At 38.0% G+C, this 25,970-nt stretch overlaps 1 protein-coding gene across 1 annotated transcript in view; it reads right to left on the bottom strand.

Annotated features, from left to right (window-relative positions):
• The window catches only part of LOC139727913 (uncharacterized), a 53,039-nt gene that overhangs the window by 14,569 nt on the left and 12,500 nt on the right, over positions 1-25,970 (bottom strand). Inside the window, exon 2 of the mRNA XM_071638885.1 lies at positions 2,558-2,844. Within this exon, the coding sequence (XP_071494986.1) occupies positions 2,558-2,584 (27 nt within the window). The 5' untranslated portion in view covers positions 2,585-2,844. The remainder of the gene's footprint in view (positions 1-2,557; positions 2,845-25,970) is intronic.

Here is a 25,970-nt window from a genome sequence, read left to right as displayed (position 1 = left end):
TGTGAATCTTCCAGGGTCAGGTTTCAATGAGACATTTGTCGTTGATTTCTTTGTTAACAATGCGACCGGTACAGATAAGTGGACAATGATTGATGAATTACTTGCGTTCATCTATTTTTCATATTAATGTGTCGGAAAGACACAAAAAATGTGCTTCTATGAAATTTGTAACAGTGGTGACGGTGACAACGACGAGTATGACGCAATACGTAAGTTAATGGTTTGTTTAATTAAGATTTAAGTAGCTGTTGTCGTTGTCATGTTATATAGTTATAGTATCATGGTGTAATGGTGGTAAAATGAAAAAAAGTTTTTTTTATGAAGTTAACACTAATCAAAGCAACAATATCGACCGCAGGAAAAGAAGGATCATAAGAATGGATTTAATGAAATAAGAACTAATCAGAAATTAGGAGACTTTGGATGAGCAAATATTGGTAATAAACCATGTGCACTGTAAAAATTAATGTGTCTATGACATGCAAGGGTTCGAATTTTGACTACATGACTAATGAGAAATCCGTTTTCGTCCTTTTATTTGGCGCCATCTACGGCAAGATTCATTGGCTAGTGCAAGTTTCCCCGTGTAGTCTGTGGCTGGTATGAAAGCACACTTTGACAGGCACGTTGAGTTGTGTTAGACGTCACACGAACGAGTGCCCAGACAAACGCGTTTATCATTTCGAAGTGTCAGAACAAGTGTTACTTCAACCAAGGAGGTATGATACCTCTTGGCTTCCACCACATTTCAATGTAAGTCTGCGGCATCAGCTGGAACACACTCACACAAACACTAATGTCACGAGCTCACACCAAGGAGGTATATATTACACACCATGGATGTATTGGGAAAGCTCCCTGTAGTATTGTACCTCCTTCTCAAACCAAGGAGGTACTTTGAAGTACAGATAGGCAGTAAACTGGTAGGATGATGGTTATCGAACCAACAGTGTTCTCCACCAACAATATCTGCAATGCTAGCATGTCTTTCACCACGCAATTTGCTTATTTGTTTCTACACCCAATATTAGAATTGGAATTAGTCTAGCATTTGGACGTTGATCCATGTATTTTATGTGTACTATGACAATCTGAAGATTCGAAGTCTTGCAACGACCTCGAAAAGAGAAGATATTTAAATATCTGACGTCTCCTTGATTACAAAGCACGTGGATTTTAATGTACAAGGATGAAGACAAACCAAAAATCCTATCCACAAGATTTAGCAAATGCCAAGAAAAACTGTTTTGATGTGTTTCTACATGTATACAACAGACACTGCGCCTTTGTAGTGCGATTCAACAGTGTAATCCACAGATTTGTCGTCACGGTACAATGTTTACGATTGAAATAAGCTGTTAAACCATCATGTCTTATGTCAACATTCATCCAACTATGAAAGCGTTGTCTGCCTTGACTGACAAATACAAGGAATTCTAGTCCTAGAACACCCAAAAACAGTTGTACATGGACAAATAGTTAAACACAAAAAGATCATTCATGCTCTTAATTCATGCATCTGCTTACATCCTGTCTCAAAAAAGAAGAAGAAGAAAAAAGAGAGAAGGTGCCGTTACAAACTTTGAGCTTTGTGTCACAAATTCTGAAATAACTGTTGTTTTTCATGCAGCAATAATGCATGACTTTCCAAAATGTGACACGCCTTTCGCTCCTCTAAATGATAAAGGAGTTTGGCGGCAGGAGTAAAAATTTGGACCCAAAAATCACGCGATTAGCAATGTAACGAATGGATGCATTCTTTTCATTATATTCCATGAAACAAATGATGTACAGTGTAGGGTGTCTTTTATCTCCTTCAAGAGAAAAGGTTGATCGCTTATGACATGGAAGCTATGACAAAACAGTATGATCTACCTTCAGGCAGGGATACTTTTTATCATATTGAAAAATAACTGAAGACAAAGGCAATCTTTTTGTACTCATGCCTCGAAAAAAAACAGAGATACCGTGCACACACGAAGCGACACCAAAGTGTAAAAAAAAAAAAAATATATATATATATATATATATATATATATATATAGTGTTAAAGTGAGATGAAGAGATGGGCAGACAATTAATATATTTTCAAACGAATATATATGCATAAATTGCACCCCCTTATATGTGAATATATGAAGTATATACCATAAAAGGAAAACAAAACTACAGAATGTGTTTTGGACGCGAAAAGAAGAAATAACGATAAATACACCAAATGATCGATGATGATGAAACTATAATCATTTAGAAAGAGAAAAGATGAGAGACCGATATGGAGATGGTGGTGATGGTGGTGGTGATGGTGGTGGTGATGGTATTGGTGATGGTATTGGCGATGGTGGTGGTGGTGGTGATGGTGATGGTGGTGGTGATGATGGTGATGGTGATGGTGGTGATGATGGTGATGGTGATGGTGATGGTGATGGTGGTGATGGTGATGGTAGTGTGAGTGGTGGTGATGGTGATGGTGGTGATGGTGATGATGGTGGTGATGGTGGTGATGATGGTGGTGTGGTGGTGGTGGTATTAAATTTAAGGATGCGGATTGACTTACCATGTTATCTTCTCGAGAAAAATCCATAATATGACTGATAATGGTAGAGAAGAAACCAAGTCACTGAAGAATGGACCAGTGAGTGAGTAGATATCACTAGTCAGACTCTACAAGAGATGAGCTGGAGCGATTGAGAAAAGTTGTTATCACACTGACTGTCCAAATCAAGTTTCGCTCTCGAAGAAAACTAAACTGATGAAGGGTTGGCGTGCGAGAGAAGAGCACAGACAAGGTCTCCCAAAGTGACAGGTCTATAGTAAGTCCAGGACCTGATAAGGTTCCGAGACCTGCGAGTAAGGGAGAGATGTAATAGTGAGAACCGATAGAATGTCTGCGGAGCTTTGGTCTTCAGTTGAGTAAAGTTGAGTAATGACAAGTTGTTGGAAGGACCCAGAGGTAATATATTTATATATAATATACCATTAACAAGCGAATGGTATTCCACATTCACTCTCGGCTTCTTTTTGTGATCCACACACATGAAAGACCTGCACAGCCCGAGGTGTCACCACTGGGTCTCTCACTCTACGCTCCAGTAATACCGTACCAATCATTTGTGTCATAGCTTGACTGACACACTAGAGTGAAAGCTGATACGTGTGTGTATGACTGAATACATTACGCGTGCCAGTGGGGCGGAGTCAACGTCGCTGATTGGTCAATCACTTTGAAGACGGATTTCTCGCGGATGCGCATGCTCTGCCTCGATCATTTGTCTGTCAACAGAACAGGTAGCCCTCGGTACAGTAGTTCGTGGAGTGACAGATTAACCTGGGAAAGTTATGAATGAGTTCATAGCCAAGTCGAATAAAAGAGAGCGAGACAGATAGAGAGAGAGAGAGAGAGAGAGAGAGAGAGAGAGAGAGAGAGAGAGTTGGGGGGGGGGGGGGACTTCAATAATATGGCTAATCTTGGACATCAAGGAGTACTACAGCAACACGACCGAGTTATCTGGTGCTAACCAGCAGTATTTCCTTGAGTCGTATGCTTGTTTGTTTCTCCAGAACTAAGACACTTCTTTCCACAATGATGTTGCATGTGCATTGACGCTGTTAGATGACGTTGAATTGAAAATTCACGTTCTACCAGCACACGTGATTGGCACGTGACAGGGGGCACATACGATACCATTATGCTGTAACAGGTGCGCGTATCATCAGGGAGGTGGTGGAGAAGACTTCTTTTCCACATCCCTGGTATGAAGTCATAAGAGGGCATGCTAGAAAGAACTTCAGAGTGAACCGGTGAGGTAAAAAAAAAAAAAAAAAAAAAAAAAATCGGTGTCTCTATTTCAACACGTGGTAATGCGTGTACATATAGATAGGTCTATCCTATACCTTTCTCTGTTTCTCTGACTGTGATACTGGTATGAATCTGATAAGATACAGTTGGCTTTAATGGTGATATCTTTAAATCACAGAATCTGTTTACCATTGGGAGCAGTGATTAAAAAAAAAATGTTCGAGTTATCATATGACTATTGTGAGGCATATGTGTAGATCAGTTGTATTACAAAACATCCCACCGCATAAAAATTTTGCAATAAAGCTTAAAATATAAGGAGATATTACTATTCTTCTCACTTACCCATAACTGTATATTGTTTAGTCTAGAGACAATTTTATCATAACTGTCGTTCACATCTTGCATATTTAAGACTATACTGATTAACCTTTTTTTTACACTGGTTGTTTCTATCACTAACTCACATTTTAGAACTATTTTGAAGCACAAAAGCTGGGTTTTCGTTTCATCTGAAAAATAGTAAATTATGCCTTCAAAGGTGTGATAACTTGTCTACTTAACTCTCCTTTATCGTTTTGTAGTCGTCAAATATGTTTAAAAGGGTATTTAAAATCATGTCCATTCTAATTATGTTCATTCTATATACTCCATAGTTTATGTTCGATATTTCCATTCCATACACTTCCGTTTATGTTTATTACTTTATTACCACATCTGCACGTACAGACAAACGTGTCCAAAGGTCAAAGATCTGGCCTTCTGCGACATCCTTTGTCATAACTATATATATATATATATATATATATATATATATATATATATATATAATATATATATATATATATACATATATATATATATATATATATATATATATATATACCTATAAATGTGTGTGTGTGTGTGTGTGTGTGTGTGTGTGTGTGTGTGACTTAAAAAAAGAGTTACCAAAATTCGTCATCGTAAGACGTCACACCTGCTGGCGAGACAACACAACTCTCATCCTGAATGTATTGTTAATGGTCACTTCTGCGGAGTCGCTTGTTCTAATCCTGCCAAGATCAGCTTAATACTGTATCCTTTACATGCTTCACCCGGCCAGTCATTGACCAAATCTGTTCGATTTACTCCCTAAATCCTCTGCTTTATGTTAGCACCTCGTTCATTTCCAAAGCCTGCCTTTAATCCGCTGCATGGTGGTGAGAGGGGAAATGTACAGGATATTGACAACAGAATGTCTCCCTGCGATGGCCACAGTGACTGAACTTGACAACCAAAGTTAGCATAGAAATATGCATGATATACTAGTATCAAGAATTACAATTACAGCGGAGCTTAAAACGTAAAAATGGATTTAGTGCGTAAGCTATAGGCTTTGGCGTGATTAGAACTTTTTGCACTCACAGGTATTGGAGTCTAAACCACAGAACGCATGTGCATTCGGGCAGGACCCTTGTTGTGTTATGACGTGACTGCTTTGGAATGTTTATTTTGTTAAACTATACGACTGAGTATATATCTCGGGGAAAGAAGTATTTACATCTATATGTCATGGCGAACGAGGGGTTCATATTGGGGAACGCATTATGCTACCAGGCGTCGGGTGGGCGAGTTGGTATATCCATGAAGCTATAGCTCCATGGTGTGTATCTATGGTGCTAACAACTTTGGGCTTGTCCAAAGAGTCAATTAACGAAGATCGTTTGAAACTATAGGCAACAAAATCATTTGTTTCCATAAACTTGTTGGTTGATCAAGGTGCCCAAATTCGGCGTTCAGAATGCCAAGCTTTCCGCAGCTTTTCACAATCTGTATGATTGATGATTAGAACTTGCGAAGCCAATAATAGCAGTGATTCCATCGTGTTTTCGGCGACACGCGCGTCTGCATCGACAAGAAAATGAAACAAGAGTATGATGTTATTTGAAATAATTATGATGTATTATGTGTACAGATGAAAGAGAATAATAGATATCCCAGTGAGGGGGAAAAAAAAGAATGAAACAAAATATACGGGTTTATGCATTGGGGTTTATGAAACTTTTCCCACCTCCCTGGTTCTAGTCTTGTTGTTCTGATACGTCCCTACTACTTTCACTATTCCCCTCGGGTGTGTTGCTGAAGCTCTCCTCAACGCTTTTGGATCTTCAAACAACAACAACAACAACAACAACAACAACAACAACAACAACAACAACAACAACAACACACACACGCACATTCACACACAAAACAAAACAAAACAAAACAAACCCCATGACCTGCCGACGGTTCCGCCCGAGGGGATTACAGCTGACCTCCCCCCAGCAACTGCTTCTACTACTACTACTACTACTACTACTACTACTACTACTACCGCTGCTGCTGCTGCTGCTGCTACTTCTACTACTATAACAACTTCTCAACTATTCTACCACTGCCACCACCAGCATCACTGCTTCTACTACTACTACTTCTTCTGCTACTACTACCACCACTAACTACTTCCACTACTACTTCAGCTGCTGTTACCACAACTAACCCTTGTAAGTTGAAGCACAGCGACTCATAATACTAGAATAACGACAACTCTTGTTGTCGCTGCTGCCTACGACTTCCACAGATCAATAGATCAATAGATATATTTACACCAAACCATTTCCACTCCTGGAACAGATTATGAAGCAATCCAGTTTAGAGGCACAGAAAGCTCGATACTTAAAATCGCATTTCAGTGTCATGTTACTCCATTATACACTGGTATAAGATTGTGACACATCCAATCTGCAAGTGTAACTAAAATTCATATTTTGGCGACCATCTTCGTTGAAAATGTCTGAGTCGTCAAATTTCTCAGTTCGATGATATCAACGGAGTGTACGATTTCCAAGAAAAAGATAAATCAAAACAGATCTTTGATTTCTGCAATTTATACACGAATGATGCTAATGAGGAAACTATGCAAATTCGTATGAAAGACACAACTGGGTATGCTAGCTATCAGAACCTACAGCATTGTAGCCTAAATATCAATTGGCACCATGTTTGGGATTGACTTCCGGTGCGTCGATCATTTTGGAACGTTACCTGTAATCCTGATTGTGTATCGTCGGATTTGCACCATAAGCTCGGAATCTGGATTTTTGGAACTGTCTAAAGTCGACATAAATACTGCCTCCTCCTAATTCAGTAAACACGTTTAAGTACCGCCACCATTCTTCTTTTGTGTTGGTGTGAGTGCTTGTGTTGTTTGATTGCTTTGCATTTATTGTCTGTATGCTTATTTTTGTTGACGTGTCAGCTTATATCGTCATCATGTGATGAGCTGGGAGCAAATCAACAGACATAATAATTATGGTAACTATTGACAGCCAGTGAGGTGTGAGGTATGTACACCGCGAACTCCACAGGAGGCTTAGGCCGGAGAGTCACGGTGCCCCTCGGAGCTCTCCTCGGAGCTCGCTCACGTGGAGCAGAGCTCTTCCGGTGTGAACTTGGCGAAAACCTTAGCGATAAGCTGCCGTAAAACTTCTCTGTCAAATACCACTAATCGACACCTACAATGTGCAGGACTTACGGACTGACTGAACACTGCACCCTCAATCAGACGTACGGCAATGGATTAGAGAAATGTGAGATTGAATTCTTTATGACGAGGCTTTGAACGGAGAGATGTGCGATTAGTACTTCTCAGCTCTTTTCATTCCCCCTTCTGCCCTTATTGTTATTTACGGACCCGAGCTCTGCGTTGGATCATCCCACCAAATAGCGGAACACGGCACATTCAAACCTAATTTCATGGCAAGATGCGACCAGTGATGCATGGGATTCACAAGCTGACTCTTCAATAGTTTACCAATGAATATATGTTAAGGCTAATATGTCTTCTGTACAGAAAACCCTTGAACCTCTTGAATCTTTTGCAAAATTATATTTTACATAGCAGCCTTCACATTTATTCTTATATCTGTGCAACATGAACTTAAATTCATACGTGGCATTTCCTTCGTTTTTAATATATTTTGAATGTCAAACGTAAATTTTTATGACAGTCTGTTTAGAATAGTCTTTATAATTTCACAGTATTTACGATATTCATTATAAATCATACATCAAGAGAATCAACAGATACTTTAATCAGTAATGTAGATAGAATGATCGGGCAAAGCAATGCAGAATCATACGTCACAATTGGAGAAACATGCAGGTCAGCAATGCAGAATGCTGTTACACATTTGTTCCACTCTACGCTCAGGACACACAACGCCTCATCATCTGTCGAGAATGTTTTTTTTTTCTTCTTTTTTGTCTGTTGTTTCGTGGGTTTTTTTTTTTTCAATGTTGTTCAGCGTATCGGGTCAATGGTTTTCAATGACTCGTTATATAACTACTCGAACTCTGTGAACCGAAGCTTCTAGTATGCCTTGTTGTAGAATGGCCAGTGATTGTTGCGGTATGTAATAATCTGGCTTGTCCTGTCTTTGTGATGCCAGGGATTTGGAGGGATTAAAGCATTTCTTCTCGGTATTTTGATTTTGCTTGAAATATCTTTCAGTCTTACATCGTTTTTGGTTTGCTTGATGTGTACTCCTGTACATTAGATAAACCATCTTTATTTCGTCATATATGACGACTTCTAACGGTATTTCGGTTTCTGACAAACCCGGTAAGCATGATGACGAATAAAATTATACGAATAAAGTACAGTAAAGAACAAACAAACAACCAAACAAAAAAAAAAAAACCCACACTATAAAACATGAAGGAACAATGAACTTCGTCGAAAAATAAAGGAGAAAGAAATTGATTTTTATAAGTTTCGGATGCTTATCTGAAACATCTGATAATTATTGGTCACAACCACAAATGTTAGACAAGGTAGCATTGTCATCGCTCCATTAGCTGTAAACTCTTTTTTGTTCTTTTTTTTTCGAAAGAAGTAAAACAGAAAACAAATAACTCGCGTTAAATACTCTAATAGTGTTATGATTCATCAATTCTGACTTTTGTAAGTTACAAGTTTCTGAACTAATATTCTCCAAGGGTCTTAAATGATATGAGCAATGCATGCAGGGATCACTACTGAGGCTATCTGAATGTGAAAATTAACACCATTTTTAGGAGTCCTGAAATATTACTGATGAGATAAATATTCAGACGCATTTGCAATCCGTATACCATATGTCCGGAAAAAAAAATACAACGGGATCCTCCGCGATGATAGCTTTAAAAAATAGTGAAGCAATCCAAATACAATTTCAGGGTATGAAACTATAACTCATTGCCCACACATCTAACAGAAAACTCCATCTGATTTGCTTCAGTGGTCAAAGAGAAATGAGGAATTTTGTAGAGCATGTCAGGAATCCCTTCCCCCTTAAGTCCTGTCTATTGTGTTCACACATTAATATGCAGTTCCAAGAGCATCCAAGTGCTAAACTTGGAAGAATCAGACTCATGACATGCTTTACAATAATCCACATTTCTCCGTGACCTCTTAACCAAACTGAATAGGGTTTTCTGCAAAATAGAGGTAAGATGTTGTATTTTAAGACTCTGAAGTAGCATTTAGACAGTTTAATCATATTGTGAGTTATCAAGGTTTGTTGTGTGTTTATATGCACGTGGCTCAAGAAATTACTTGTACGTCATATGGGAATAAATATCTCTTTGCCACTTACTCATTAGAACATCAAATATTGAGTAAAGTGATGCAAAGCTAATGAATGAAAACTGATGTAGTTATTTTTATTCTAATTGTTACTATCACTATTGTTACTATTTTTTCACTGTTATCATTGTCTTCGTTATTGCAACTACTTCCTCCAACCATGTCATCGTCATTTTCATTCAGGTTCAACAGTAATCAACTCCTGGAATGCAGTCTCTTTAGATATACTGTATGTTCCTGAACATGTACAGATTTCATATCATCAAGATGCTTCTTAATCATTATTTCATACTTGGATGTACGGCATACACGTTAGGCGCCACTTTGGAATCTTTTTTTTTTCGAAAAATGATTGGAAATGGGACTCTCTTGCTGAGATTTGATAAAGTTTGATGAGACGATCGCGTTATATCAGCGCATTGTATGTTATCTGAACAACTTCAACTCCCATTGCTTCTATTGCTACTTTTGATCTCTCCCTCTCTCTCTCTCCATTACACTAGAACTTAGTATGATGATATGTATTTCTAGGACCTACATGCTGAAAATTGCTGTCATTGTACATGGTAAACATGGCCACTTTTTCGGTTGTTTGTTTGTTTGCTTTTGTTGGTTCTCCTTTGGTTTGGTTTTGATTTTTTTTTTAAAGGAGGGAGGGGAATGTTTTCGTTTATACAAAAGAAGCCAATGGAACGAGCCCCTTGTCCTTCCAGAATACTTTTAGCCCAGTTTTATCGGTCCCATTGTGCGAGCAGAGTAGGGCTAAAGTCGGGAGAAATGGAGCGTTTCGTTTAAGGATTTCATCGTTTTACAAATTTTGCTTTTCTTTTGTCAACTAGTCCTATCACGAGACATCTGTAATCTGTACGGTTTATGAGAAGGGAAGGGTGACGAAGATGATGTATTTACTTCTGAGAGAATTAATGTGACCAGGTGCGCTGATCCACATGAGACTGCATAGCTTGACTAACTGGTACTCTTCCAATATTTAACGAATTTACAAAATCGCGCTAGTTTCATAACAGTCTATCGTTTAGCTCGGAAATATGCATGAGAGAAAAGATATGAACACCAGTACGTTTGACAAAATGCAATTTCAAAAATGGATGATTCTAAACATTTCAAGAATATTGCATTTTTGTAACTTGTCTTCTAAACCGGTTATACTTACTCTCATCTTCCAGCAAGTCGCTGATTTACGCAGTAGCATTCCTTCGAGAGAACCTCTTGTTGTAAGAGTTTCGTGGTATCTTGCTGATACACTTTTCACTGCTTTCCTTGCAGCCGCGTAACACTATAATCTTGAGTCAGTTCAATAACCACTGCCATATATTCGCGGAAGATTCCAATGCAGTTATTATTATAAGCAGGCATATAAGTACAATTTTTCGTATGCAATTTGAAAGGGCCTATATTCCTCGCACGTCATTCATTTAACGAATTCAACATTATTCACGACATATTATAACTTCACAGGAATCAATTATAAAGACATTGTCAATATAGGCGACCTGCTTAATCGAGAAATCACTCTTATGCTTTGGATAACGGTATGGAAGGTAGTTTAATTAACGAAGTTTAGACATGCTAAAGTTATGCAAAGATAATATCTTACAGATCAGGACTTCGAAAAGCACAGCAAAAACACATCACAACACACATACACACGCAAGCAAAAAACAAATTAACGAAAAACAAAGGCAAAGAGTGTTCGACCAGGAAGGAATGTATCTTTCACCTACCTGGTTCGACACATAACCATCGCAGTCAAAGAAATTAGAACTTACCTAACTCAGCAAATAGTCGTGCGCCTAAAACTCCGTGTCACGTCCTATGTCCTAATGCCAGTCGTTCCTCTGTTGATTTGACTTCTGGTCTCGGAGGAGTGACCTTACTACTGTTAATTCTCTCTCCAAGAAAATGAAAACTGGAGACCTTTGGCGGATTAAATGCAAAAAGACAGCTCTCCCCGTTTTTAACCTTGTCGAGATTTGTTTACGATGGAGACTGATACAAGCTGAATCGCTTCGCTTCATCGACTTCGACTTCAGCGTGATGGAGTGACGTCTCGGTTCACGAGAGCTCAGAAGGGGGGGGGGCATTCATGACAGGGTTCATTAAGAGCGTCAACGAAACAATAGCATCGAGAGGGGGTGGGATTAGGAGCGAAAGACAGAACGATTTGAAGAAAAAAGAAGAGGATGAATGGATTGTAACGATTCATGCTACGGACGACTGACAGTGTCTTGAATAGACTGACGGTGAGATTAACTCATCAGATTGAGAATAGTGAGCCCAGATTGCGTCTATAAGAAGTCACTGAAAAAGAGTTTGACAGGATACAGTAGCAACTTTAACAGGCTGGCAGTTGATGTTATACCTCTTATTTTTAGTTTTTATTTGTTTGTTGTTGTTGTTGCTGTTTTCCCTAAATTCCTTCGGGCATAAGGGGTATAAGGATAAAACTAAATGCATTGCCCTATAGACTGGAGTCAAATTGACTGTGAGAATCTCATCCAAACGACTAGGTCTGGCGACGGAACAATACAAATAGAAAACAGAAAGAAAGGTCGCTATTTATGGCCAATTTTGGTGGGTACTTAGCTTGTTGATGATTTACTTTGATTGAATCGAATATCTCCCCGTTAGTACGGAGACAACGACCCAAATTGGTCGCATTTTCGGGTTTGTCTGATACGATGCAACTGAAGTTTTAATGGAAATGCGTACTACCGCACGTAATGGAGATATGCCTGGTCCTCAGCTTCGCATGCAGTGAAATTTCCTTCGCCTGACAGCTTCCAGGTTTTCTCTGTTCGCCATGGCTTTTCATGTTCACATGCCAAAATGCAAATTACAGTTTTATTTCAAAGATTATTATGAGAAATGTGACATTTATGGAAAACAATGTGCTAATCTCAATATTCTTCATATAATTGAAATTACAATGTCAAAGCGAGAAACTAGTTTGAATATGCTTTTTTTTTCTGTATACGTCAAAAGTAACAAACGAACCAACATGGAAGTTGTTGTACGATGCAGCTGTATGTTTATAGGGCAGCTAAGTAGTTATTTCTTTCTGCAACCAACTTTTCTTGTAACTTTCGATTTCTATGTATTTTCTTGTATTTGTGTTGCCTTTGTACAAAGAAAAAATAAAACAAAATCACCCATCAAAATAATGGCTGATTCGAGAGCTATATTTCATGGAATATTCCATACATGAAAAACATGGATCACAAGATTGATGTATAAATTGAAACTTTTCTTTTTCCGATTTCTGATCGTCGTGAACTTTCATGATTCCATTCTTTGCCCCCACCCCCACCCCAATCACCCTGAAGGATCGAGTGTGTCTCAGGCAAATTTAGCATCCAGCAGCGAAGGAGTATAAACTGACGACTCATACAGACACACATACAGTTAAGAAATCAAAGAGCATTGTCACCTCTCTTTATTTTCTACACAGGTTTATATACTTCACTTGAGCATTGTTGAGTTTCCACTTTGTACTTTCGTTTTGTATGAACATTATACAGGATACTTTTTCTTTTTCTTTTTTTAAAGCGGGTCCTTGTGCACTGAAAAGACAACCCCGTTTTGAGATAAGACGGAAAGATGAATGAATAAACAGATCTTTATGACATTGCTTTCATGATCCAGAGTCTTCACAATAAATCCAGGTTATGTCACTTTGGCCGTCTCGTTCCTTTTCTTTTATTTTTGCATGATTTCCATTTGTCTAATGTTTATGTCTTGATAAAACACACAATATCTCATACCGCTGTACAGAATGACACAAACTGAGTAGCTTTTCACAGCATACGAATTGCTGTGAATATAACAATACGGATTTTCGGCATCCCTCCCCCAAATAAACATAAACAGATGACTAAAATAAAGTTCGTAAATGGAACTTTACAAGTCTTTTGATATTTTAGGTTTGCTTTCAAAACTTAAGCATTTGAAAAACTGAGATTTATGAAAAAAAAAACCACAAAGTACCCTTCCATTTATCTCTCATCTCTATACTTTAAAATGACAAATGGGAACAAATTATGAAAAATGATAATGTTGGCAAACATCCGCTTGGAAACTGAAATCCAAAGTGCCGATAGAGACAATTCGGGCGTGCCTTGGTCTGTTTAATCCCGTTTTCCTCGAAGTTTTAGGGTTCTTTCGAAATTTAATATTTCTTGCAGCGCCAAACCTATCACGGCTACATACGTCTTGAACATAATCATTTATTGTACAACGAATCATAATATTTCTATGAGCTCCTTCACTCTGCCATTTAATACACTGAATAATTAATTCTCTTGCATTGCCTTATCTTATGACACCATTCTTGACTTGTTGATTACGGTTAAAAGGCCACGTGTTAATTTAATATATCAAAATGGAATATAAAGAATACATATCCAGATTTATTGTAAATGGATGACACTTTCTGTTCAGTTTATTAAAAAAAGAAATTACAATAAGTAAAAAAAAGTGGTATGGGCTTCTTAAAAGTAAAACTCAAATGAATCTCATGAATAGCTGCCTTTTTTTTAATGTTTTGACAAACCTATCACATCCATAGATATAGGATTATCTGAGCCGAAGGTGATGAGTCATAGGAAATGTAATACTTAGCAGTAAAACAAACAAAAATGAAATGCAGGTCAGTGGAAGAATATGGTAACGATTGTATATCATCACCACGGCATCTATTTTGCGTAATGATTTGATTATAGTGTTAATGATCATCATGTCTTCATTAAAAGCTCATAACCACCAAATTGAGAAACTTTCCTTACGAAATGTCAGCACAGTCTGGGACTAAGACTAAGGTAGCGGGATTTAAGAATAATTTCCCCTTTTCAGCCTATGACGTTAACGGTGCGTCGCACCCACTATTCTCTGCTCCACGATTAATGAAGCCTTTTGAAGTTAATTGGCTCCAATTCAGGACAGCAGTGACGTTAGCACTTTTGGCCTCTTTTTGTACCTGATCTGATTTTCAGCCAAGTTCAAATCCCTATAAGAAATCCAACCAGGTGGAACGGCTTTTTTTTTGGAGTGAAAGATATCACACTTTCATGGAGGTCAGAAAAGAGTTTTCATGACTAAATTAGGAGTTAGAAGGCTGAGTGGTGCTCCGTGCCTTCTCCAGGCACGCTCATTGCTTATAGGGTGTATGCGTGATTTCAAATCACTGAATGAAAATTCCCAACTTATGATAAAAATATATCAGAAATTATAGGCCTGTAGCTATTCTTGGTCCTTGTGTGTTTAGTTTTTAGCAAGTATCGAGGGTTGTGATTGAAAGTAAAATTGATCCTTCAGTGATCCCTCAGCGATAGTGGTGCCACTGCCTCAAAATGACCACTCAGGTAACTGTATGTAATCGGATCATACAATACTTATCATGATGGTAGTTATTGATAATCAAATCCACTTCAACTTTTTGTAATAGCTTGATAAACAGAGCAACATTAATACACATCACAATAGAAGTTTTAGGAAATCAGACATGTAATAAGATAGTTATGAACTCTTAAGTTCAATGTGTTTCCACGAAATAGTGATTTCAGTCACAGCCACCAAGGAAACATTCCCTCGCTTTCACCTACACGTAATTCTTTGCTTACATTTTTTTTTCCTACGAGAATCTATAAGAAAGATCTTTGGCATAAAGATTATTGACTTGTGATAATAGTTTTTTAGAGGAAATGGGCTTTAGTTTGTAATAATTGTCATCATACCCAATACACATAATATTTTAATGACATTTTCATACACAAGATAATGTGAGACGTGTTATAGACGGTGATAGTCTTGATTTTATTTAATTTGCATACTTATCCAGCTGCTTTTAATTATCAATGTCAATTAAAGGACGCAAAGCTTGATGATAGCTTTCTTAACTTCTGTTCGATTCTGATGAATCTTCTTTCATTCTCTGTGTTTGCTTTTTACTCTGCTATATGAAAGTTAACATGGATATGGAGTGGCCTTATATTTACTTCAATTGATGATAATTATTATTAGTATAATCATTGTCAAAGTTGACACAACATGTATTAGTTTTGCCATCACCAATATTCATAATAACAGCTACATGTATACAAATCATCAACTATTTGTGATTGATAAATCATAACAATTGATGCAATTCGTAGCAATTATTCATTGTTACTGTTATGCTAAGTTTTTAGTCGCAGCAATGGTGGTATATAATGATAGCTGATATAATTTCATTGGAGGAGGCCTATGTACATGAAGAAGAGTACGAATGGATCGATTTCAGTCGACACGCCCACCGTCCAAATTGTACCTTGTTTTCACAGCTACTGTCAAAGTGACTGTATGTACAGGTAGTGTACGCCATGACTTATGGAATGAATGCAAAAAGAAAGAGTATCCATTAACATTTTTTGCCAGGTATTTGGAGCGTGACTGGTTACGCTGGCCTAGTTCTCGTAATAAACAATCCCACGCGAAAGAATGGCGACAATGATTGTGTTTTGCTTTGGGTCTTTGTGAATCCAGACCTTTCTCAATACACTACCCCCCCCCCCCCCAAAAAAAGTAAATCTCTATTTGAAAGCCTTTAGCCTCATTTGCCTAACGTACAGTACTCAGTACTTCAAAGTGGTACGTGTTTGGCAGTGATAAAGGGCATGTTATACTTTTGCTGTTTACCATGTGGTTATGGATTAATAGTTAGGTAACTATATTTCTCAACAGAAGAAGTCCAACAACTCTTCATGTGTGTTAGAGATTCCTCACGAGTATACGCGCACATTAGTAATGACCACTTAACTGAACTTGTTTTTGTTGTTAATTTACTTTGATTGATTTGTTAAGTGTAGTGTTGTTTTTGTTGTTGCTGTAACACTGTATTCACAGTCTCTCTGAAAGACAGCCTCACCTGGCTGATCGAGGGCATTTTATCCCGTGATAAAATAAAATAAAATGAAATAAAACAAACAAACAAACTCGACCAGTTTACTAACATAATCACATATTGTTCATTTATTTACACCTAAAGGTTATTTCTCATAGAATGCTTGCCCGAGACTTGTCAAACACAGCAACAACCAATGCAGGCAACCTAAACTCCAGGTAATGAAATTTACAGTCAGTACATCATGTAGATGAAGGAACTGACTTGTCAGGTGATTCTCAGAGGGGGTAAAAGTATTTTTATATTTGGGAATATATCCTAGTAAATGGGTAGATTAAAAATCGTGGCAGGAGTAATTCTTCTTCGATTGTTATAACTTAATGAAGACTTAGTAACATGCTTAGCACTTTGAAATAGATGTAACTATGTAAATCAGGGGATTCCCGCAATGACAAAACAAAACAAAACTAAACTAAAGTAAACTAAACAAAACTAAACATATCATTCTCTCAACCATTGTTAAGTTTTTATCCACGATAGGTATCACTGCAGAGACTGCCTTAATTGTCCCATTCCAATTATCTTACGGAAGGCATTAATACCACAAGTGCGGAACCTATTGCGAGAGAGAATTTGTTGAAGTATGTGAGAAATAGCAACATGGACCTTCTATTACAATGACACTGATTTCGAAATCATAAAAATTAACTTGAAACAATAAATGCGATATCATCCTGAAGATCATTGACTAAATGATTAGATTAGGATATTTTGAAAGTACATTGTATTTACTTGTGGGATAAAATGCACAGGCGGTCCGAAAACTAAGCCATAATGATAATATTAGGTTTTTAAAAGCAATGAAATGACACAGAGCTGTACTGCTATCTACGAATTGACATTTTCATGTTTGCTTGTGTTTTTCCTCATCCGGCCCTGCAGAATCATTGCTATCATCGCTTCTATACGGAAAGTGAGAGCAAGGTCCGTGGATCCTACAGCAGAACTGGGTATACGGCATGATGGAGGTTGAGGAAAACTTTCGATGCTATACAACTGCTACCCTATCGAACACTTTCCATCATCTTTGAAACTCTATGGGGTACCAAACCAGATTAAACCAAGGCGTCGTGACAAAGGCGAGAAAGAATACCAGAAATCAAAGGGGCGGGTTATATGCAATGAAGGAGCGTCGATGTAGCTCTTTCTCAACCGTACTTTCATCCACTCGAGTTCTATAGCTGAGTGCCATTCCAACCGGGTCGTCTTGGCAAGAGAGCACTTCAGAAATAAGGAGCAGAACTTGAGATTGCTTTCTATTCACGGTCTAAGTCGATTAACGGACATGCTTTAGTGAGAGTAGAGAAGTGAACAAGTTCATAAGATTAGGCTTAATTGGGATAAGCATGCAGCTCCGAATATCTCTCACACTCCTTTCAAGTAAATCCGTAAACCCTCCCATGGGCCATATATGCAAGATCCCTTCTTTGTCATGGTAGACCTGATGGGGACCCAGGGAAGACACAAAGTAAAGCATAACAAAATCGTTCTTTCATTTTTTTTTTTTTGGGGGGGGTAGGGGTTGAGGTGACGTGTGTTTAATTGGGACGGGTTGAAAGCAACAGAACAAAATGCAGCAAAGAATTAAAAAAAAAAACCACTGAAGCCAATGTGGATTGATTCGAAACCTAATTACGTAAACTTGTTCCTTTCAAAACAGTGATTTCTTGGCATAAGGCACATATCTGTGATAATTCATGAGTCGTGATTGTATTCCGCTGAAAGATGTTTTGTCTCATAACAGTCATGGTAACATCAATGATGCTTGTGCTGATAACACTTGTCAGTTAAAATACCTGACGCAAAATTTCCAAGATGAATCACTCTATAACAGCATAAAGTCTTTTCCATGACCTTGCTGGTAAGTTTAGCCTCCAATAGTCAGCACGAGAGTGTTATCATTATCATTATTTGATAAGAGTAATGTTTGGAAGTGAATTCTTGCATAGGAATGTATCTAAAGGCACCATAAAGAAGAAGAATGAGTTGTGATCTGTAGGTGAGAATCCCACCTCACGATTGTCATAGCAAATGATTGCAATAATGATGATTATGAATTCGATTCGCGTGATGACATATCTCGGGAAGGATTCAAACTCGAAATTAACATCGAAAACGGGTCAGACACAACAGTAGTTTGCCGATCAACACTTTTCTATAATCATCGATTTGCTTTGCTCTTTATTCTAGACACCACGTAAATTACTACAAGCATACTTTTAAAATGTTCGTGCGTTTAACTTCGCCAGGAGATCATATAATCCGATTTTAGACTATAGTAGGCCTATATCAAACAATTGTCACCACAGCAACCAAGGGTTTTTCTATTCTGATTCAAGTCAATAAAAAAAAAAACTTAATGACAGAATTAATTGAATCACTTTTGAATCGCTTGTTTATTGAGTCAATCTCTGCTAACACATTTGTGATGTTTGCGATGATATAATTGTCACCAAACATACAGCTTATTTTGTTGTTTGTTTCTGGTTTTCCAGCACGGATGCGGTTTCAATGCGTACAGTCACGATATACACAGACTGTTGACCAGGAAACCCAAATGAATTCATTTTTCGTTGCTGATAAGCGTGTGAGAAACTACCGCGTGCAAAAGGGGATTTTCTTTCCCAGAATTATCAAATATAACTTGTGGTCACAAAATTATCTAGCACTGTTTTCCGGGATAAATGTCAGTGGTATATATGCTTAGACCGAATTACTTCTTTTTACCACCCACGTATTTCAACAATAGCTAGAAACAAGCCCGAAAGTGTTAGAAGATGACACTAGATGAGATAATTAAATAACCCATACCAAATTCTTGTCACTTGATCTTCAAAAACAAAACATTTGTCATGACAAATGAAAATCCATAATATCATACATTTGCATGAATAAAGTAACAACAACTTTGATTCTTCCCTACTTTTTCTGATGAGCTCGTTTTAATTTAAAACACCGGACACAGTCAATCACGTCAATAATCAATTATCCCTTCCGAATGATAAAGCATACGCTTGATAAATGACCCGTTATCAGACTGTAATTGGTTTGATGGTATTGGTTTTTAAATTGTGCATTACACGAAGTCAGCATAGGGACACTGCAGGACATAGGCTCCAGGAGTACTAGACACAAACACAAGTGAAATTCGTGCCCATTGAATGCAATACCATATTCACTTGGGCTTTAGCAGATATATTGCTTACATTTTTTTTGTGAATGCTTTTTAATTTTAAACTATAATTGTACTATACAATCCATGTTTTGTTTTTTGTTTTTGTTTTTTGGCGTTTGATTGCCATTCCCAAGGCTCCGAATGATCTGAACTGATGGTGCTTGAGTATGAAAGAGACATAAGAACCCTCTAAAACAATGGAAAGAAAGACATCGATTTTCTTTTTTTTTTGAAAGGCATGAAAAACTGGAAATGTTCATACTACACGGAAATATTGATAAGCAATCCCGAATATCACAAGTCTTCAATCATTATGAAAAGTATTAATTTCCTCTTATGTATCAAGACGTTGGTTTTTGTGGCTATTTTACTAGAAACACAGACGTAAACTTTGACCATTATTTTGTAAATACTAACTTTCATTTCGTAAAGTCAACAAATCAGTATAAACAGATAGTATATCCCCTTTCAGAGCGTGATTGCGCAATTTTTACGGAAGCTGTGGGAAAAGTACTAAAATTTATTTGTAGACAATATGAACTTTGCAAACAGTTAGGGGGGCAATTGGTAGCATGAAAACTTACTCATAGCTCCACTTACACTGACTTAGGACAGCACTCAGCTCAGCATTACATCACTTTGTCTCCAAATGATTATGTTACACTATCAACTGGAATTCACTCAGCGCTCTGTCATTCGATGTTTTTGCTCAGTAGGGTTGAGCTGACGGCACGTACCTTGGATTACGCTGAATTAGGGATCATCGAAAGACTCGAGGGTGGGGTTGGGAGGGAACACTACGATCTATCAAGCCTTGACGCTTTGGTCTACAGCTTCAAGTTCCCGAAAAGAAGTTAAGACTGTATTCATTAGTCTCTTCTGCGCTGCTCGTCCTCTTGGGAGAGTCAAATGCAGACCCAGGAGGATGACAAATTCTGATTTGGGTTTTACCTCATCGCAACCACACATCAAAATTAAGCTTTCACGAACTTCAAAACATCCACTCTAGTGAATTGCCTGGGTTAAATACGTCGTTATGTACGCATCAGGTTCACCTGAAATGCTGCCATACAATAGAGGGAATGACAAGAAGGATAAAATGTCCAGCAGTAGTATTTCATGCGGGGAAAGATTAAAAGTATTGTCTAGTAGCCATGAGCTTAGAAGCAGCTGGATAGGGTTAGAATCAGGAATGCTGATGAATAACAAAGAGTCACAAGGCCACATCAGACGTAGTAAATTTGTTTGTCAAACTCAGCAATAATGAATTTTTTCCATCGTAGCAATGAATGAATCAGGCACAAATGTGTGGGGATTTTTTTCGGGAGCTCAAAGTGACGTTTGAATAGGGCATGGCTGTGTGCGTGATTACTTATGTGTTTGTTTTTCTGTGGCGGCGAGCCGAAATCAGTATAAATACCCTTGAGTTTGCAGCCTATGGAAGTGAGTATGTAAAATACGAAGGACCCTCATTTCTGTGATTGATGAATGAATTCCGTTAAAGAAAAAGAAACAAAAGTCATACACATGCAAACATTATATTTAGTCCAAAAATGAATGTGCAATGTAATGCGGTGAACTATATAATATACGCGATATGGTCCTGGCTTGATTTTCAGATGCTGGGCTTATTGTGAGACCCAGGTGTAATGTGACAAAATGTGTTCTTCTCTTTCTTATCTGAGGGGAAAAAAGGGTTAGCAGTCTGTTAGACACACCTTCGCCACCATTTGATCTACTGAAACCCCTTCATCGCTGAGATTCAAGATATTGGAGACACCATGCGTTCTCAGGTCTCGGGAAGTTGCGAGCTCTGGCTCCACGGCCCTGGGGCTGGGTCGGGTTTGTTGTGTTCGTCGAGAGATAAGTCTCTGTTTACATGTGACATCGCTATGAAGAAGAAAAAAAAAATCTTTCGACGATAGGTGACATTTATATTTTGTATGGAATATTTGGTACACTGATAACGAAAGTAGTGAGTGGGTACATCCTAGGGCAGGGCTGTTAATCTTCTCCGCGCTACCAGATGAGGTCAGTTTGAGGTCATTATTCTGGAAATCTACGACTTACAGCTGGTCTTGGGACGTCATTTTCCTGGACCCTGGAGTCAACAATTCAACTCTATACCAATTGCGGCAAAAATGCGATAGGTTAGGAAGTGTCTGCCCAGAACACGCTCCTCAACAATTGACAGACATTGAGAATTTCTCACAAGTGAGCTTACACAGTAAGCACACTGTTTCAGGACCTCTGCAGGGTCATTTATCAAATATATGAATATAAATATACTTACGTACAATACAAGCTCCTATTCACTTTCTCCACATTCTGCTTGACTAGTACAAAATTATCCGAGTTTTGCCTGCACAAATGAACAAAAGAAAGGAAGAAAGAAAGAATCAGACAGACAGATAGACAGACAAACAAACAAACGAACAAAATGACAGCAAAACTACAAGGCATGAACTCTTATTGGAGCACGCTTCAAAGTTTATTAGTAACAAACAATAAATCATAATGATATGTATACAGTCGTGTCTATAAGCATGAATCGATACAATATGAGGTTACTACCCATAAGCGTAATTTTATACGGATGTGCACTGGACATCTCTAAAGTCGTTGGTTACAAGGTGATGATATGGAAACATCACACTTTACCGAAATATCTGATAGGTATCAGAACACGGAAGATACTTCCTACTTCCCATGTTTACAATAGAAAGAATTATTTCTAGCTATCACGCTGTACTTAATCTCTGTGCGTGACACCGTGCTTGCTCTCTTTGCGTGCATAAAAGTTGATTCAAATGTGTTCGTTTTTTTATAATTAGGGGTTTTCAGAAATGACGAATTAGCGACCTGATAACGAAGAAAAAAGAGGGGCGGAGGAGAGTGTGCGTGTGTGTGTGTGCGTGTCAAAGAGAAACAGGGGAGACAGACTCCTCTTAGATGCTTACACGTCAATTATGACGATTTTTTTTTCTCATGTTTGCACTGCCTCCTTTGAAGCTCCGATATAACTAAACTGAATATTAACTAGGAGTCATCGGAGCTCAGGAAGGATACTGACGTAGATTGGAATAATGCGAACACACACAGCAGTAAATTGCAGTTGTCATTGTCTTTGCCACTCTGATGGAGAATAACACAAATGTCGTATTCTCCGACGTCATCCTTTTCTAATACAGCATAAAACTCGACAACGAGCTGTTTGCACGTGATTGCACTGTACAGCGATTATGCAATAGGACCGCAATATATCGCTACTTCGTCACTCATTGTGACTGTGGAAACTTGCAAAGAATGTATCTAGACCTGTATAAGAATGTTGATTCATGCATGAAATTATGTGGGAAGAAAATAAATCAATCAATCAAACAAACAAACAAACAAACAAACAAACAATTATCTTTACTTAAATGAACACACAAATACAATACATGAATTCAAGCATGTATGTATGTATGTATGTATGTATGTATGTATGAATACATGTAAGATGAAGTAGGGCCTATCCACGTCTCTCTCTCTCTCTCTCTCTCTCTCTCTACCTCTCTCTTTATGTAATATGCAAGATGTATGGACAAATTACCTGGAATGTTTAGGATTTATAAGGTAGTTAATTGGAGTAATGTTATACAGTCTTTTACACAATAGTAGCGAAAACAAATTGAACAACCTGATCATCTCTGAGATGTAGGGCTACCGGTCTGACTTTTGTTTGCACACCATGTATTTAGATGAACCCCAGTGAGCTTTGCTTGGTTTACTCAGTGGGTCGTAAAGAAGGCGCTCATATCGTAATTCGAGACCTCTCGCGTGCCGAGCTGTCTGGCGTGCGAACGGAGATAAGGGGCCAAGGAGATCGCAGAAATGTTTTACCGGGAAAATGGCAGACACGAGTGACCGAGGGGTAATCCCGACTCAGTCCACGATGTTATTCTTTGCTGTTCCTCGGCTTTTATCGTTGTACTCTGACAAGAATAAGACTTGTCGTGATCATTCCTTATCGAAAAAAATTCTGCGTAACTTTGCAGAGAGTTACCCAGCCACGTGCAATTCAGAGAAAAATTAGAGCGCCTTGATTTGTTTTGATTGCATGAGTGAAAGTGGAAGAGGAGATTGTGCACTGGCAGAGAGAGAGAGAGAGAAAAATATTGTGCGATAAATTAAATTGATAGATGGACAATTAGATTGATAGATAGAAAGAGAGAGTGTGAAAGAGGAGAGACAAAAGGAGGGAGAGAGAGGGAAGATGGTGGGGGGGGGGGGGGGGATAGGGATAGGGTAGGTGGGGAGTGGGAGACATCTCGTCCTGCAGTCAGACTTTCAGGCACTTGTTGCCTTGCTTCGGACTCTCTTGTTTAAAGGGATGATAGTTTTTGTTGAGATGGAGGACTCAGATTTTAACTTTTTGCGAGATAATTAGAAACCAGTTATGAAATATTAAAGAGCATACAATTCTAGAACGACTTCAAGGTTCATTTGATGAAAGTTGGTTTTGAAATGGCTGAGATATCAAAAATTAAAGGGATTGTACAGTTATGGTTGAGACCTAATTTCAAGTTTCTAACATTTTTGGTGAGATAATGAGAAACCTCTTATAAAATGTGAAAGACCATGTAGTTCTATGAGGAATTCAACGTTTATTTGATGAAAATTGGTTTTGAAATGGCTGAGATATCAAAAAGAGCGATTCTAATAAAGTGTGGGACCCACACTTTATTACGATCGCTTTGTTTTACTTTGTTTTTGGATGTTTCAGTCATTCCAAACCCGATTTTCGTCAAATAAACTTTGAATTCCTCTTAAAATGGCATATTCTGTACTATATCATTAGTGTTTTCTTGGTATCTCGCAAAAAGTTAAAAACCCAATTCTCATCTCTACCAAAACTGTACTATCCCTTTAAAGTAGATCAAAGTGGTCCAAATAAAAGGTGTGTCCCACCTTTTATTACAACCTCTTTTTTTTTACATTAAATTCCTAAAAGAATTGTATGCTCTTTCACGCTATTTCATGAGAGGTTCTCATTATTTCACAAAAAAAGGTTGAAAATCTGAAGCCCCACCTTGCCAAAACTATACTAGTACCATCTCTTTGAGCCTGAGTTTTAACGATGGACCATCCACACCACTTGATGCTGCAGTCGGTGCTAGAGCTCCGTGATGCAGCTGGGTCCGGCTTATAACGACTTAACGACTTAAGAGAATGCAGGTGTGTTCACTCCTTTCATTGAATAACAATAGTTGATATTTTAGAGCGCCTTTTCCACTGGATACAAAAACATTTGTTCATCGATAAGGCATAAGTATAAAGAAAGCCTTCAAAACACACAAGGAAACACAAGTTGATGATACAATTTGCCAAGTGCTGATGTCACCATACGCATTTAAATCATGTTGAATGACCTACTGGTCATGTTACACAGCGCTAGCTAATAATGCAATTCAGTCTATCATGTCAGGGTTATCGCATCGACGGATATAAAAACACCATTACCCTTTCTCCATAAATGCCAGACTTGAGGTCCTATCATAGAATGCTAATTCTAATGTTAGTGAAGACCTTCAACAAAATTGAACAGGTGGACCTGGTCTTCCAACCAGTAATCACGTGCTCCAAGATAGCTCTCCGTCATATTTTGAAGAGAAATTCACAAAAGAAACGAGCGTTTGCCAACAAATAAATATGATAGTTTACCTCCACCCTCATCAACGGAAGCATCCTCCGGCCTCCCGCTGAACGGCTGGCGACAAGTTACGGTAGCAGGGGGTCAATGGCTTCTCGCTCAGTATATACACAACGTAATGAAAATAGTATCATATCTGAGAGTTAGTAATGATAAATGGTAAGTTTACTAACCAGTGCTTCTTCGGGCATATCAATGTAACTGTGGTAGACCTTGTGTCATACCAATCATTGTTTTGAGAGTGAATGTCTCTAAGTCACCATATGATTTCTAAGATATTGATATTTTCCCATCTCTAAAGATGAATAAAAATCGCGCATTTCTCACACATTTACTATACTGTATATTGCTATGTTTTTGGTGAGATAAATGACAAAATAACACTTTGTCTTTTTGATATAAGGTAATCATTTCAGACATAAAGGGCCATGTTCGGTATGTCACATTACTCGAGTACTCCTTTATTCGAGTCTTCCATGAAAGTGGACAAATCTGCCAAAGTGTTGAAATGTATGGTAGATTTTGAAAGTGAAACAGAAATCATGAGTTATCAAACACACTTGTATGGCGAAATTCGCTCGAATGAACGCTTGATGAGAGTAAACTAGTTGTCCTGATCATGTGACTAAAACGTCACTTGTACCTTACATCTTGTTCCGTTCGTTCACAAAAAGCCTGCATTAATTTTTTTTT

This window comes from Diadema antillarum, unplaced genomic scaffold (genome assembly GCF_040938485.1).
Source record: "Diadema antillarum isolate AM-2024a unplaced genomic scaffold, OU_Dant_1.0 seq00000160_RagTag, whole genome shotgun sequence".
NCBI classification, from domain to species: domain Eukaryota; kingdom Metazoa; phylum Echinodermata; class Echinoidea; order Diadematoida; family Diadematidae; genus Diadema; species Diadema antillarum.
Note: the sequence above shows the minus strand (reverse complement) of the source record. Positions and strands in the feature narration are given on the sequence as shown.